A 16,773-nucleotide genomic window follows, 5' to 3' on the forward strand; every position below is an offset into this window, starting at 1 on the left:
TTGAACATTGATAAAACATCTCTAACTTTTCTTGATCACATCCTGTTGCTAACAGCTTAAAGTCTTTTAGCCTCAGTTTCCTGATTGTCAAACCAACTCAAACTTCTGGAGCTTTTAGTTTGACTGTTTTAAAGTTTCTCTAATCCTCTCTAAAAAGTTACTGCATCTCCTTGAAGCCTCAGCTAAAAAGTAAAACTAAAAGTTTATCTCGTAGCAGCAGAAATCTAACAGTTGTGCTCAACTGTTATTAGCATATGTTAGCATGAACTGACTTTTTAAGGTGTCACTTTGAAATTCACAACTTAGATCTTCAGTTTCTTCTCACTTTAAATGATTTATGCTGAAATACAAATACCTGTTATATTTTTCTCTCAGTTCCTTCCTGATTTAATTTCATTCATGCAAAAATTGAATCGTGATTCTTGCAGGATCACAGGAGACTTGGAGCTTAGAGAAGTAATGTTGGCGGTTTGGTCGTTTTTACACGGTGCTGAAAGTGAAGGGAAGTATATATATATATACATATATTTGATATCAGTAAATGCTGTAATTACAGTAATATTAATGTCAGATTTGATACCAGCTCAAATTTTCATATAATTTCATCTCTAATAATTACTGTTCTTTAGCTTAAAATATTAACATGTAACAAAAGTAACTCACTTTTAAATGAACCTGGACAAAAAATACACAGAAATCTGATATTATATTTATTGAAATAAAAATAAAAAGCAGCAGTCTCTAAAAGAGAAAAAATGTATTCCAGGAAGTAGTTTTTGTCTTCGTCCTCCTCTTACAGTTTATTACATGAACTCACTCATGACTTCTTGTAGTCTTTGTGCATGTGACCCCCTGACCTTTGACCCCTTCATCACAGAAATACGTCAGCTATGGTCATGGTGAGTTACAACATCCATGTTTTGTTAAATTTGTTCAGTGGTTAATCTGTAAAGCTTCACTGGTGCTTTGTAAACATCAGCCGTCAGTTCAGTGTCTGAACGGATAAAAACAGTCACTTCCTGCAGACGGGGAGGACGTGACGTGAAATAAAGTTTGACATGTTCCATAAATCAGACCAATCAATGTAACTATGCTTTACAGTCTCCTGAATAGTGATGAAAACCTGGACATTTTCATCAGTCAAATCAGTTAAACATGACTGGAAAAGCTCCATATCAGGGACGTTTCAGTGGTGAAATTTTTCCTTTTCTTCATAATGCATCACACAGACAGGACCAGAAATAAAGAGTCTGCTGTCTAACAGTGTGACTGGGCCAGTCCAGTCACACTGTGGGCTGGCCAGACTATAATGTAAATGAAGACATGTTGGGACAGTGACGCCCCCTGGTGGTCCTGATGGCCGGTCCGCCTCCCCACCAGGGCTCTGATTCTCACGCCTCGTTCTGAAATAGATTAGCTTGAGTTATATTTCTAAATATGCTGGAGGAAAAACTGACCCATTTTCCTCACTCTGCTAGTTTCTCCTACTACTCTCCAGTTTTCTGTTAATTCAAATGTTATCTTAATGTTTTCTCTGATTTTTGTCCCCATAGAGCAACAGAAGGTCAGTTTGGCTGCGATTCCTTCCTACAGGGGAGAATCAGAGGTAATGCTGCCAAAAAATAAATGTTCTCCCTCACCTGTTAACGCTTTACTTTCCTTTAACATAGAAAGTAATGAAAATTATATAAAACCTACAGGGCACTTTATTAAAAAAACACTCAAAGATGCTTTACAATACAAACAGTGGCTCACATTCACACACACATTCACACTGATGAACTGATTCAGTCCTAATAAAATTAAAACCCTTTGATTGGTAACTAGGATTAAAATGAATTAAAATTACTTTTGTTAAAAAGTCCGCTAAGATGGCATGTTATAAAAAGTTGCTACATAAATAAACTGAACTGAATAAATAAATAAAACTTTCTGGAACTTCTTATTGTTACGTTCTGTTTCCCTGGGGAACGGATATGATGTGACACAGAGATCCACTTGTTTCCTGGGTTGGTCCAGATCAGAGAGAAGGATAAACAAACCTCCTCAGCTCAGGTCTCCATGACAACCACTAGACGTTTCAGGCTGAAGAGTCAGTGTTTGATTACAATGTTTACTGAAAAGTTCTTGCTGGTTCTTCTGGGTCGCAGTGAGGAACCTTCAGGTCTCAGTCCTTCAGGTGGAAACCTCGACTCAGAACCAGTTCGGTTCTGGCTCCGCCCAGGTGACACGCCTCCAGGACGCAGACCAGCCTCTGATTGGCCAGCTGGGGCGCCATGGCGATCAGGTCAGCTGAGGGAGAGAGAGGTTAGCGTGATCGTCCCGCAGAGGCCAGGTGGGTCAAAACTTTTTCTCTTTTATTTACTTTTCTGATTATTTTTACTTCGCTGTACTTTAGTAATTTTATTCTGAAGCATTTCTTTTCTTACTTTAGGAAAATTTCTGGATATTTTACCCACTGAATGAAAAACAAACATGTTTTAACCAGAAGCTCCCCACAGACACGCAGCTGCAGTTTCTGTTAAAGTTTCTTAAGTTTTCTATTGAAAGAAAAACTGATTTAGAAAAAAAATATTTTGCCTGATTTTGTCATTTTTTTGTGTAATTTTGACCTTTAAAATATCAAATGTTTCACATAACTTTATATTTTGATGATGACATCATTTCTAAATAAATGATTGATAATCTGATCAGTTACTTCAGTCGACCTTTTACTCTCTCTGAGTAAAACCATGTTGCAGTAGTTCTACTGTTATCTGAGTGTTCTGGTTCTGTTCCTCCTGTGTGAACGGGTCGTTTGGACTCACCTGGAGACGGTGGAGGTGTGTGTGAGGAGAAGGCTCCCTGGGACAGGATGGAGGTCCAGGTGTTGCCGTGGCGATGCGAGGAGGAGGACAGGTGAGGCAGGAAGACGGCGTCGATCGTGTGGCCGTCCGACAGAGCTGGAGGGAGAACCAGAGACAGTCAGAACCGGTCCAGCCCGGTCTGGCCCGGGTCCGCTCGGGCGTGTCTGCGGGTCGGTACCTCTCAGCCTCACTGTGTAGTAGTCTCTGGGGGCGGAGCCAAAGCGCTGGGCGCTGGCCCCGCCCCCCATCGCCACGGCAGCAGCCTGCTCCTCCCTGTGACTGTGGTCGAAGCGCAGTGGTAAGGTTTCCGTGGCGACGGGTGAGAAGGTCGGGGGGAGGGCGGCGGTGGTGTAGGATGAAGAGTCATCATCATCATCGTCTTCATCATCCTCATCTTCACCAGCGGGGTCCAGGAACTCCATGGAGGCTTCAAACAGGATCACTGCAGAGAGACGGGTCCAGGCGGTTCTGATCCGGTTCTGGACCAAAATCCATTTCATCCCCACCGAACCCTGGACCCAGTTAACCGGTTCTGACCCGGTTTAATCTCACGTATTTCCTCATTATTTCCTGAAGACCTTTTGTTCCACCATGTTTCCAGTGACTGTGGTTCTGACCCGTTTGGACCTGCTGACCCTACGGAGCGAACAGAACCAGCACCAGAGCATCTCACCTGTCCTGTCGGGTTCTGGCTGGACAGCGAGCAGAGGACGCCTGTGGAGACAGAACACGTCCATCAGAGACACACTGAGACAGACAGGCTTCCACTGTGACCTCTGACCTCTTGCTGGGCGTCTCCGGCATCAGCAGCTTCCTCCGCCTCCCGGACCTCCTGCAGGGACAAACCCAGAGACATGAGTCCTCATGCGGAGACGTCCCCCCGAGTCTAGCCCGCCGTCTCACCGTGACGCGCCTGCTGGACGCGGCGAGGACGCGCTGAGGGACGAGGACGGAGACATCGGGCAAAAACGGGAGGACAACGGCGTCCTGAAGGACGGCGGAGACGGCGAGGACGACGGCCTGTCCGTCCAGAACAAACAGCGGTCCTCCTGGGGGACAACAGAACCGGGTCAGCTCCGGGTCCAATCGGGCCAGAACCGTCTGGCCTCAGCCTCACCTCTCCTGTGCAGCTGTAGGTAACCATGGAAACGGTCGCCTGGAGGCAGAAGGTGCGTCGCTCCCGGTAACAGAGCTGCTCCAGCTCCCTCTGAAGCTCCGCCCCCTGCAGGAACCCGAGCTCACCTGGGAAACAGAACCAGAACCAGAACCGAGTGACGGGGTAAACAAAACAAAAAAACCCTTTAAACTCATTTTAACTCAAATAAGACTAAAAAAGGCGACTTAAGTGATCAAAACATCAATGCTATAATATTTAAAAATTACATCAGACAAACCAAAATGTAAAATTATTTGGGAATTTTAGTATTTTAAAGATCAAAATGAAAATAATTAATATAAATATCTAAATCAGGCAAAATAAACATTTTTCTAAATCATAACATCAAACAGGACATTAATGTTATAAGTCATTAATTCAAAACGATGATTATTATCATTATTATCATTAACATTATTATAATTATTATTATTATTATTATTATTATTATTATTATTAACCAAACAAAGTAAATTTTCCCCCAGAAAGGCAGGAATGAAAGTTTGAAAAGAAGAAAAAATGTCGTTGAAACTCCAACGTTTTACCATCCTGACGCCAAGTAAAAAGTGCAGAGTAGTAAAAATACTCCTAAAAGTAAAAAGTTAGTTAAGTAAATGTAACTAGATCTGTGTGGACCGTTTGCACTGTGGCTCACCTCTCCTCTCCCTCATGAGCGTTTCCAAGGAGACGGGAGGAGGCGGGTAGATGAAGAACCCTCCAATCAGAGCCCTGCTCAGCACCTGCTGGTCCTCCTGGTTCCTCAGCCACCGTAGGAAGGTCCGGACCGGCTGCAGCCGCCGGTAGCTCATCCGGGGGTGGTGACCCTGCCCTGCCGGCCAATCAGAGCAAAGGTCAGAGGTCAGGCTGGAGCAGGAGAGGAAACGGCAGGGTGAGGCCTACCTGTGCAGTACACCTGTGAGTAGGTGGTGTTGGTGAGGTAGAACCAGGTGGGGTTCTGTTGGGCCGTGACGGGCCGGAGGCGGGTGCAGACCACCACGGACACTGCAGACAGAGCAGGAACATCTGGGCTGCTGCTGCAGCTGCTGCTGCAGTGACCTGCCAGGCTCACCTACGTGGGAGGAGCTTCAGCTGCGTCTCAGGCTGCGACGTGGAGAACAGCTTCACCATGATTGGCTGCTCGCTGCTGCCGTCTTCCAATCGGAGCCAGCGGTACTCCAGAAGCCCCGCCCCTCGACCATCTGACGGTGAACAGGAAGCGATGCGATTAAACAGAAACATGTGAGGCGCATCAGTGAAACAGGAGCAGAACAGAAGCAAAGAAATTCTGAGAAGAGTTTGATTACACATTCACACCAAAAGAACCGGACTTTTGAGACAAACAAACTAGAGTTCAGTTAAAGCAGATTAAACAAGGCGGGTGTGAATGAGTCCTCAGAGGTTTTAAAATGGTAACCTTCGTCTTTGAATTCAGTTTGTTTACAGAGAAATTCTTCTGAAACTTTGAGGCCTGTTTTCTCAGCTATCTGGTTTACAGAGTGCCAATATTCCAAAGGCCATATCATGTTCATTTTTTATTATTTCCACATGTTTGACATCATTAGAAAACTTAGAATAGCTAATTTAAGAATCTGTCAAGGCGGGTCACATATCTGACCTCCGTCAGCGTTTCTGTCTCACCTTTACTCCGGACTCGCTCCGACCGACCTGCAAAGGTCAGCAGGCCGATGACATCACACAGGTTGCCGTGACGACGCTCCTGGAACTCCTTGCTGGTTGTATTGGGTGAAAGGACAGGCGGGTCAGCGGGAGGTTTGGACGGAGACAGACGGGGACAGACGGGGACACAGACCTGTTGTAGAAGCTGTATGACGGTGCAGGTGGGACGCTCTCAGGTGAGACGGACGACTCAGAGACGACACAGAGCTGAGCTGCCGGGTTCCTGCTGTTCACACTGATCTCTGCAACAGAGACGGGCCGGGTCATGACCCCGCCCACATCATCACTCCTCCACCACCGAGAGACAAACCGATCCCATATTCAGCTGTTTCTCTGGATCGGATCGGTTTCGGCCGATAGCAAAACTCGGTAGAGGACAAAGTGAATCAGTGCATCTCGTTTCCAGAGCTGGTGAACATACTGGGCTTTACTGGACCATCATGTTCATCAGGGCCAATAAAACATGTCCACTGCAAAAACACAAAATCTTACCAAGTATTTTTGTCTAGTCTGCAGTGCAGATAAGACTAAATCTAACTCTCAAGTAACTTTTCAGGGAGACATCAGAGCTCGCTTTAACTCCAGAATTCCTCAGTATTAATGAAAAAGTTCTAGTTTCCACTGGCAGATTATTTCTCAACATGGGGAAAATGTCTTGTTTTTGTTCTGAAAAGCTTCTTGTCGGTTAGTTTTAATCTTATTTCAAATTCACCAAGATATTTGCACTGGAAGCTAAACTAAAATACTTGGTTTTAGTTTTTGCAGTGCGCTCCACAGGAAGTCCAGAGTTCCTCGTACCGATGTCGTCGACCTCCGCCTGGTAGTGCTGTTTGACCCGGAAACGTCGCAGGCTGATGATGTCACCGAGCTCCAGGCGGCGGTACCAGCTGACACACACACTGTTCCACAGCACTACACACACACTTCCTGTCCGGTCGCAGGCCTGCAGCACAGCCTGGAGAACACATGGAGACAGCTGTAGGGCACGGCAGTGGAGGGGTGATGCTGTGGGCTGAGGGGAGCAGGAGCTGCTCAGCATTTCATCTAAAGGTTCCTGTCTGAGCAGGAAGTGAGGACAGATTCACTCCCAGTGGTCCACAGCATCACATGTCCTCCACCGTGCTTCACATTATATGTTTCCCACTGACCTTATATGGGCATTCACAGTTCCTGTCTGTCCTGCCGTAGTACATCAGGTGGGACTTGTTGATGATGCGTACAATCAGCTGATGCTGGATGGCGCCCCTGGCGACACCGCGGCGACCGGACAGGAAGCGTTCCCGCAGCTCGGACACGGTAACAGACGGCTGTCGTCCTGGCAACACACAGGTCATGTGACTGGTTAATTAGTAACTCCCCTGAAGAACCTGCGCTGTGATTGGAACCTACCTTCCTCCTCCTCCTCCTCGTCTTCCTCCTCCAGACCCTCAGTGGGCGGAGCCTCCATCCACGCCTCGCCGCTGTAGTCCACGTTATTCCACAAAGGGAGGAAGACGGTCCTGCTGGCTCTGAGAGGAAGCAGCTCACCTGACCGACCATAAACCAATCAGAGGGCAGGAGAAACTCTGATGATTATCCTGCAGGGGTGTCCAAAGTGTGGCCTGGGGACCATTTGTGGCCCACAGACTGACATTTTGTGGCCTCTTAAATGCAGGTTAATAATGACGACACACCTTTTATTTTTAATCAGAGTTAAATTATTGCTGACATAATTTTCTTGCAATGGAAAATATTAAGTACAACACAAAGTAGTTGTACTTTTATTACCAAACTTTTCTAATTAATAGAAGAACATTTATCCAGAGTTTTACTGAAAAGCTGACATTTCTGCACCCAACTCAGCTTTTATTTAATTCATTAAACTTGAAAGCATTTTGAAAGAAAGTGACCCAAATCCTGCTTTTATAACTGAGAATAAAAGGCAATAAACCCCATAGGAATTTGAAAACTAGACACCTTTAGTTTAATAAAACAAATATCCAAAATAATTTTAAATGTTTGGACTTACAATAAATAGCATCAACATTTTCTGCATGGCGAAGCATTCATCGCGTCATAAACATAAAAACTGTTCTTGGAAATCATTCCAATTTGAAATAAGTTTCTTCAGGACACCACTTATTTTAAAAAGTTTGATTAATGCTCACCTGCTCCTGACATTTTTTGGCCCACATGACAAAATGTTTGGATACTGGTTCTACTGGTTCTCACCTGCTGGTTCTGATGGTCCGAACCAGGGCAGAGAGTCCCAGTCCGCCTCGGACCTCCTGACTCCTTCCTCCTCATCGTCAACCTGAACGCTCACAAGCCTGTAGCTGCAGGGGGCGGAGCCTCAGTCAGTTCCTCTCATGACATCACTGCACAGCGTCTCACCTGGCTGGACTCACCTGTCTCTGTCTGCGGAGGCCCCAGGGCATTCTGGGAGCTGTGCGCTCAGGGCCGGGCTGAAGGCGGCATTACGGAGCGCCGACCCCGGCTTCAGGACCCGCCTCTCCACCAGCCGGTTCAGACCGGGGTCCAGAGTCACCTGGAGGCGGCAGTCACCGTCTGTCAGCGTGACGTCATACAGGTCCTCACCTGGAGACAGAGGACAGAGGGAGGTCAAAGAGGATAGAGGACAGATAGAGGACACTGCGATCAGCAGACAGACGGCGGACACAGAGGACAGAGGACACCATGTCTGTCCTGTTTCTGTCTCACCACTCAGGACGGCCTGGGGGAAGTAGATGGCAGACGCCGGGTCTCTGCTGTAACGACGAATGTCCACAACGTGCAGGGACTCCCTGCAGACAACTGGTGAAGACGAAGACGCCTGCAAGGCAAGCAAAAGGGGAAAAAAACAAAGAAATATGGAGGAGACTGATCCTTAGTTTGGTACCAAACAGAACCATCTACAACGGGGTGACTGATCGCAGTCAGGCATCAGTTTCTTTCCCACACAAACATATTAAAATGTATTTTCCAGTCTGGATGCAAGAAAAATGATTTTATGACTTGAATAAATAAGATGCACCAGCAGGTGGTTGGTTCATTTTTATCCCATTTTGATCACAGGTAAGAAACTCTCATCTGGTCCAATCAGGGAACCAATCAGTGGAAACAATATAAAGCTTTCAGAACATAATTAACATGTTAAATTAGATTTAAGTATTTTTTGACAGAAACAAATAATAGACTAAGCAGAAAAGACAGCACTCACGGATATTTCCCATTCCAAATCTGCTTAGGAAATGTTGAAATTGAAGCCAACTATCCTTATTTCCCATTAATTAATAATGTTACTATCCTTTTGATAAAATAGCTACATTATAAGGACCACACAGTTAATTCGGGATAAACTGATCAATCTCAAGGTTCTTTATCTTAACAGTCCTAGTTCTGATCAGAACCTGACCTGTCAGATTCACAAAGTACTTCTTCTACATCACCTGCCTGCGCTGCGCCTGATAAACCGGGTTAAAACCACCAGAACCGAACCAACTGAAGCTAGTCAGCTGCTAATAAACAGCCGAACTGATGGTCTGGATTCGTTTCATGAGAACCCGAACCAAACAGAACTCCACAGAATAACTGCTGTTGTTGATAAGCGGAACCGCCTTAAAGCAGCTGGGTTCTGAGTGGAGTCTGGTGGAGGAGGATTCGATCACAGAGACGGGACGGAGGCCGCTAACAGCCGCTCTTGTTCCCGTTCAGCTCATCATGACTGTAACGGTAACAACAAAACTCTGGGTTCTGACCTGGTTCGGAGCGGGTCTGGACCTAGTCAGGGTCCTGTGGAAGATGCAACTGTCTGCCGCCATGTTGGCCCTGTCAGTTCCAGAGAGGTGCATTGTGGGAAATTGAGGCTAACTGCTTGACAGCTGTGGAGCCACAGATGGGTGAACCGTTAGAGAAATTATTCCCGAGTGAAAATGTATTCCTTTACGGAGAAATTAAGGAATCTAAATAAAATGTTATAAAATATATATTATAATTATACATAAAAACATTCCTTTTTTATTACTTTGCTTCCTGTGCTAAAATCACGTATTAACTTAAACTCCTACCGCGTTTCAATGAAGAGAACCAGGAGAAAAATTGGAAGAAAAAATAGACAAACATCATTGGATAAAATCAAATCTTTATTCAACAAAATCACTCAGTTGTCTGTCTTAAATAATTATATTTCATGTTTAACTTCTGTTAATGTGTTACGTTAGTGTGATTAATATTGACTGTAATTTAATTATTAGTGGTATTATTGTCATTCTGAGAATAAAAATATGTCATCATTTTTCCCAGACAGATAATTTTCTCTTCAGGTTATAAAGTTTCAGACTGATGGAAATATTTTTGTGATTACTGCATTCATGCATAATGTTGAGGCTTTAGTGAAATATTATTTTAAATACGTTCAGCACAAAGCTGGCATGTGATTTCTGGTTCTCACCTCCCCAGGATCTGAGCCGGTTTCTGTCAGTCCTCACCTGATTGTTCTGCTGTTCTTCTTCTCTCGCCTGTTTCCTGTCGTTCTGGTTCTGTGCTGTGTGTCGTCTTAAAAAAATGTTTTTTCCATCTCAGAGTTTTGGTCTTTTATTAGCCGCTTTCTTTTTGCCGGTATTGTCTTACTTTTAATCATAAACTAAACTCAGCTGTTCCTCATAAAGTGACCAGTATCCCGTTTCTTATTTATGACGATTTACTAAAAACGTAAACAAACACAAACCATCCTGCCCAAAACTAAGCTAAGAAAATAGTTTCCCTTCCTTTCAATAAGGATGATTTACAATGATTTACTAAATTTAGCTGCATTTTCATTAAAATATTGAAAGTCTTTGTTAGTTGCTGAGCAGATAAAAATACAATTGTAATTATTTTTTGTAATTTTATTTGGAAAATAAAAAGTGTGACCTGGAAGTCCTGTCAGGTTCAGGCCTGTGCTGCTTCAGACCCTCCATCAGATCAGGAAGTCCTCAGCAGAACTCTGCAGAACCCGACCTTCGATGGAGTTCAGGTTTAAAAAAGTAATTATCAACAGGAGTCACGATGATTTCTCTGGTTCTGCTCCTTCATCCCTGCTGGTGGTTCTGACCGGGTTCTGGTTCCACTCCTCCAATGCTTCAGGAAATGAGGTCAAACTTCCTGAATTGAAACCTTTTGGTTGCCATGGTGACGCTGATCACTGAATGGTCTGGATTCAGGCTGACATGTTGGGACATTCCTGCAGAACAGATGGTGCGTTCACTGCCACTGGGACGTCTGAGACTCAGACGCCAGCTGCAGCAGGTCATGGTTCATGTTTCACTTTATAAACTGTTTCTCTCTGGGAACCGGAACCAGCTGCTGGATGTAAAATGAATTATAAATGTAGAGATGAGAAGGTTCCTCATCTCTGAACCCGACCAGAACCCTTTGGTTCTGTATGATTCTCCTGCTTTCACTCTTTATTTGACAGCAGAACCAGAGAAATAATCTGAAGCCAGAACCACTCAGTCATCAGAACCGCTGCAGCACTAAACCGAAGCTATGGCCCCTGACCTCTGACCTCTGCCTAGACCCGGCTGGTGAAGTGCTGGGAGTCTCTGAACTCCAGGTAGAGGCAGAAGAGCAGGTGCAGGCTCTGGACCCTGGTTCCGTGGACGGGGATGTCCAGCAGGCTGCAGACCAGGTCGACGTACTGCGGCAGGCTGCAGGCCAGGCGGGCCGGCGGCAGCTGCAGGGCCCCCAGCAGCTCCTCCACCTCCGGGGGCCACTCCTGCATCAGGCTGTCCAGGTCCGGCATGGTTCTGCTGTACCGCACGCTGGCCGGCGGCTTGGACCGGTGCAGCGCGCTGATGCTGTCCACCCAGCTGTCCACGGCCCGGGGGTTGGTCCGCGGGCCCGCCACGCTCGGAACCTTCTTCAGCTGCAGCGGGGAGACAGAGCAGGGTTCTGATGGTACCGGACCGGACCCCGGAGGCTGCAGGTGTGTGTGTGTGTCCAGCTGTGTGTACCTCTGTGGTTCCGTGCTGTTTGGTTTCCTCCGACAGAAACAGAGACAGAACCGTCGGGTCCGACTGCTTCACACTGGGCTCATCCAGAACCAGCAGGCCCAAATTGTCTGGTTTCCCATCCGGTCTCGGAACCTGAACACACCACGCACATTTCACATCAGGGCAACCTGGCAGAGACGGTGCTGAAGCTTTGATTTGGACCCAGTTCTGATCCAGGGTCTGTTTTCCAGCAGCCTTAGAACAAACAGAACCAACTGAGGTTCTGAGAGTTTATAGGGAACAGCTGGGGTTCTGTCCAGAACCGGTTCAGAACACACTGGACCACGGTTCTAAAACATGTTCTATCAATTGAAGGCCTGGTTCTGACCCGGCTCCCAGGGTTTGGTACCTTCAGGAAGGCGTCGATGTCTCCTACAGCGGGGATGAAGTCCGGGATGAAGGGCTTGAGGCAGAGGTCCAGTTCCTGGTTCTGAGGAGAGTACCTGAGAGGAAATGGACCCATTTGTCAGATCCAGATGTTCTGACCCAGTGGAGCATGTAGAACCTGCAGGACTCTGGTTCTGGACTGATTCTGGACTCCCTGCAAGAACCTTCTCATCTCTACATCATTAAAAATGTGAAGCTGCAGGAGAACCAGATGGTTCTGATGCAGAATATAGAATAAAACCACATCACATCTGGATCAGAACCAACCAAACTGGACTCTTTCAAGTGTAGAGAGCAGAAACCAGAACCTGGAGCTTCAACTGCAGGTTCTACTGGGTCAGAAAAGCCACGTTCCCTTACATACAGAATGGAGTGAGTCAATGTCAGTCAACATTCTGGTGTCAACATGCTAGCATTAGCTAACGTTAGCCTTACAGCTAAAATTGAAATAATTAAACTTAGTAAACAGAACAGAGTATGTCACTATTACTCAACATGCTAGTGACTAACACATGCTAATGAAAGCTGTTTAGCTAACCTTCACATTTAAATTAATTTTTAGTTCATTCAAATTCAAAAATACTTAATTATCCCAAAGGGAAACTTAATGTTGTTGTAACTCATATTAATTAAAATTCTTCAAAGTGTTATTATAGATAGTGGCAGCTGCTACACACCAGTTTTTGTGGGGTATCATTAGCAATATGCTAGCAATACCCCACATGATACAGCATTTTAGCTAACCTTAGCATTTTAACCACTTTTTTATTGTATACTAATGTTTGTAAACTAAATGTTTGAACAACAATGCTAAATTTAGCTAATATACAGTCAGTAGTATGTAGGATGTAATTAGCATGTTGACTATTTTAGATTATACAGCACTGTTTTCATACTGATTGGACTAAGTCCATATTATCAGAACCAACCCATCCAGCTTTAAGTGAGTGGGACGGATGTTCAGAACCGTCTGCAGTGGAGTTCAGGTCCTTGTTGGAACCAGAGGTTCTGTTGGTTCTACATGGTTCTGATGGGCTGAGCTGTGTGTGTCTCTCCTCACCGGGTGATGTACTGGAACAGCTCTCTGATCTCTGTGGTAACCGGCAGGTTGGAGTAGTCTGCAGGGTCGTACACTCCATCCAGAGTCTCAGTGGGCTCATCGTCATCATCATCTTCATCAGATTCATCCTCATCAGAGTCCTCCTCTTCTTCCTCCTCCTCTTCCTCCTGGGTCAGACCGGGCCCTGGCTTCAGCCCCACCGGCTCTATGGCCCTCACAGGTCTGTGCTCCTCATCCAGCTGGCTCCTGCTGCTGCTGGTGGACATGATGCCCAGAACCTTCTTGCTGCTCCACTCGGTCTGACAGGAGGAAAACATGGAGGTCAGAGAGGAGCAGTCTGACCTCTGACCCCTGAGGATCAGCTGTAAAGTCATCAGGAAGTAGAAACCCCCGATCTAAGAGGTTTGAAATTTTCCTTTATTGACTTTTAGAATAACTGCATAAACCTGTTGATTATTTAAAATAGTCAAAAACTGAGGAAACAACTTTTATAACTTTATCTGTTTGCTTGTTTGTTTTTCAAAATAAATCTAAAACTATATTGTGAAAGCTGAATATTTTTATTTTTGCACAATTTTCTAGAGAGTAAATAATAAAAATAATCTTTTCTGAGACTAAAACTCCGAGTTTTAGACTCCTGGCTTCCAGATTTAACAGCGGGACAGCTCAGCAGGCTGTGACCGGGTACCTGTCTCTGTCCTCGGGGAGTCGGGCTGTAGACACTCGGTACCTCCTCTCCGTCCTCCACGTCCAGGCTCTCGTCGTAGGGCTGGTTCCTCAGCAGCTGTGGGTCCTTTCCGCGGTCAGTCCGCTCCATGGGACACAGCTGCCTGAGGAGGTTCGGGTGGTACCTGGGTTAAAGCAGCTTCAGCTTCAAACCGTTACCTGATGTACTGAAACCAGACCTAACAGAACTAGCAAAGCTTTAGCCCGAGCTAACGAAGCTAACCGTTACCAGCAGCTCGTAAATGGGCTTTTAAACGACTAAAAACACACAGTAATCAAGTAAAAACACAGCGAAGATTTCAAATTCACCGTTTAGAGACTGAAAATAATCGGCTGACTGCAATTTAAATCTGTTTATCTTTCACCAAACGCTTCTGGTTACAGCAGTTACCTAAGCAACTGAGAAATGTACCGTATCCTAGCAACGGGAGGCGGTTGGCAGCCAGATGACGTGGCGCATTACCGCCACCAACTGGACAGGAGGGGGATTCAGGATTTTATAACCCGGAATGGCCAATGCACATTAATAAAAATACATCTTTTTCTTGTGTACTTCTGATGTAATCGCTTTAAGTTTTTCTTTTGTCAGATATTTTTAACTCAGTTGTATGGAGCTACATGAGCTCCAGGGATAATTAACAGCTCATAAAAGTTTTGCATCTGTAGGCCCATATAGTCTCTTATTTTCTGCATAAAAAAGCCCTCAGAGTTTTACTGCAATAAAATGGATGAAAAACAAACCTCTGAAATCTTGATGGTTCTGAATTTAAAGGTAAATAAAAATCTAAATATTTGCACTAAAAAGCAAAGATCCTGATTTTAGCTGTTTTTAAGACAAAAGAGAAACTTCTTTACAGTTTGAGAGATTTACTTCAGATTCAGACTTTAAAATAAATAAAATAAAATGTTTGAATGAAAGTATGAACAAGTCGTTGAACAAAGAAGGTCTAGTTTAGTTTAGTTTAGTTTAGCTTAGACTAAAGAAGGTCTAAACCTTCTTTAGTTTAGACACCAACCACCAGCTGCAGGAAGTTCTGATGGAGGACCAACAGCACATCTGAGCCCTTCACACATTATGTGTGTGTTTCTAGTCATAACTGTGATGGTGTATTAATATGTATTGTATTATATGTATTATAATGTGTATTAACTTGGTATCTGGTCCAAAGACTGTCCACATTCTCTCAAAGGGGCAGTATTATGTACATTTTACTTTTTTGATCTCTACATCGTGTTGTAATGTTGTTCTCTCATCAAAAGCATACCTAATTTCCATGGCAACCATTCAGCTGTTCAAAATGCCTGGATGGACTTAGCTCCGCCTTCAAAATGTAGCTCCTCCCCCTCTCAGCTCCTTCAAGCAGTAATTGGCAAACCCCAGGTGGGACTGTGCATCTGCTGAACTCATTATATGAGCTCAGTGAATCGCTGGTAAAAACGTTGTTAAAGGGTTAATAGGAGCTCCAGAGAGAGCAGGAGCTTCTTAAAGAGACAGGGGTCTATTTTCAAGGCATTAATTAGGAAGTCAGATTTCTATTATGTTATAGTTGATATATAAATAATTTTTCTGATAATTGAAGATAACATTGCAAATAGATTGTGCTGCAAAATACTATATGTCTAGAAAATACATAATTATGTTCCTTTAAATCAGACTTTGGGAAGTGCTCTTTACAAAATTTCACCCAAAGATGATTCAGTTCGCCACTAACTACTTCAGAGGATCTCAGAGTGTTTCTGTACAACAAAACTAGAAAACACAAACTGTACCAGAGGTGAGAACTGCCTGACTTCAGTGTTTATGTTGTTGCTGCACTTTATGACCAAAATCTTCAGCTTCCTTATAAAACCTGTGCCGTTCTTTCTGCACATCAGGTTGCTAAGGTTCATTTAGCTCAGTTAGATTTTTCACATAATCTGACTAATGAAGTTGCTTCGTCTCTGAGATTTGCTTTAGCGGTATTTCCTGTGGATATGTAAAGAAAACAAATTGAAGCTTAAACGCCACATTTTATTCCGAAGTGGAAGATTACAGTTTCAACAAATAAGAAAGAAACAAATATTTTTTATGAAAGCTAAATACTTTTATAAAAGCTTTAAAGCAATTTTCGCAGAAAGTGGAGCAGGATGAGACTGCTTGGTTCAGAAGTGATGCTCTGTGGTGACGTCATCGTTATCATCATCATCATCACCATCTGGTACCAGCTCAGCCTGGGGGGGCGGAGTCACCTTCGCACACGGTGACAGGTCACTTCCTGTATTTATAGAATGTTAAAGAGAAAATTAATTTATTACCAAACAATTTGAGCAGAAAAGTTTTAATCAGTGAAGATCATCAGTCAGTAAATGATTCAGGGTTTTACCTTTGGCTCTGAGTCCAGATGGAAACCCCAAGGGGAAAGAGCAGATGAAGAACAGGAACATCACCACCAGGTGGCAGAGCAGAGTGATGATGAGGAGAGGAGAGGAGGAAGAGGGCGGAGTCACACAAAGGGGCGGAGCTTCTGAAGAGGCCTCAGCTGTTACAGTGGGCTGAGCTATGATTATGGGATTTTCTTCAGCATAACGAGGAGGGCTCATATCATATATATTCCATATGTCACGATCTTCCATAGGGGACAGATCATCATATCTCCAGTCTACCGTGGTAAGCACTTCAGTAGTGGGCAGAGCTCTGGTTGTTCGTTTTTCTGCAGAGAGAATCCAACCAGATCAATTCAATATTCAGAGTAGAAACTAAAGGCTTGTTTGTGACAGACTGACAGATTAATTACTTATTATTCACACTGATTACAGGAAAACTAATGAAATTTTAAACTGTGTTTGATCAGGTTATAGTATGCAGATAATTTTTAAAGCAAAAACTGTTGTGTCTGTTCCAGACTCCAGTCTATTTTGCTGTGATTTCAG

The 16,773-nt window shown here is 44.4% G+C and overlaps 2 protein-coding genes across 8 annotated transcripts; both read right to left on the reverse strand.

The window, feature by feature from the left end:
- Positions 1–1,210: 1,210 nt before the first annotated feature.
- Positions 1,211–9,522, reverse strand: LOC106949950 (uncharacterized protein CXorf57). Of its 4 annotated transcripts, none has more exons than XM_015036511.1 (19): positions 9,417–9,522; positions 8,380–8,491; positions 8,067–8,256; positions 7,891–7,994; positions 7,074–7,206; positions 6,828–6,996; positions 6,478–6,634; positions 5,813–5,921; positions 5,641–5,732; positions 5,076–5,201; positions 4,903–5,004; positions 4,658–4,831; positions 3,964–4,088; positions 3,750–3,895; positions 3,628–3,678; positions 3,520–3,560; positions 3,025–3,288; positions 2,808–2,942; positions 1,211–2,292 (listed from the first exon to the last, which is right to left on the reverse strand). In XM_015036511.1, exons 1-19 carry the CDS (start codon positions 9,507–9,509, stop codon positions 2,168–2,170), a joined length of 2,448 nt encoding a protein of 815 aa, XP_014891997.1. In that variant the 5' UTR covers positions 9,510–9,522; the 3' UTR covers positions 1,211–2,167. The 4 variants fall into 4 exon arrangements, with proteins under 4 accessions (XP_014891997.1, XP_014891996.1, XP_014891998.1 ...); XM_015036510.1 differs by having other exon boundaries at positions 6,828–6,994; positions 7,069–7,206; XM_015036512.1 differs by lacking the exons at positions 8,380–8,491; positions 9,417–9,522 and having other exon boundaries at positions 6,828–6,994; positions 7,065–7,206; positions 8,067–8,159.
- Positions 9,523–10,173: 651 nt separating this feature from the next.
- On the reverse strand, positions 10,174–14,323 carry ift46 (intraflagellar transport 46 homolog (Chlamydomonas)). Of its 4 annotated transcripts, none has more exons than XM_015036520.1 (6): positions 14,276–14,323; positions 13,826–13,967; positions 13,138–13,436; positions 12,040–12,133; positions 11,652–11,783; positions 10,174–11,563 (listed from the first exon to the last, which is right to left on the reverse strand). In XM_015036520.1, the coding sequence occupies exons 2-6, from the start codon at positions 13,952–13,954 to the stop codon at positions 11,210–11,212; spliced, it is 1,008 nt and encodes a 335-aa protein (XP_014892006.1). In that variant the 5' UTR covers positions 13,955–13,967; positions 14,276–14,323; the 3' UTR covers positions 10,174–11,209. The 4 variants fall into 4 exon arrangements, with proteins under 4 accessions (XP_014892006.1, XP_014892005.1, XP_014892004.1 ...); XM_015036519.1 differs by having other exon boundaries at positions 13,826–13,988; positions 14,276–14,319; XM_015036518.1 differs by having other exon boundaries at positions 14,173–14,317.
- Positions 14,324–16,773: the final 2,450 nt, after the last annotated feature.

The sequence above is a fragment of the Poecilia latipinna genome, unplaced genomic scaffold, assembly GCF_001443285.1.
Source record: "Poecilia latipinna isolate Pla-1442-1.1 unplaced genomic scaffold, P_latipinna-1.0 Scaffold371, whole genome shotgun sequence".
Classification (NCBI taxonomy): Eukaryota; Metazoa; Chordata; class Actinopteri; order Cyprinodontiformes; family Poeciliidae; genus Poecilia; species Poecilia latipinna.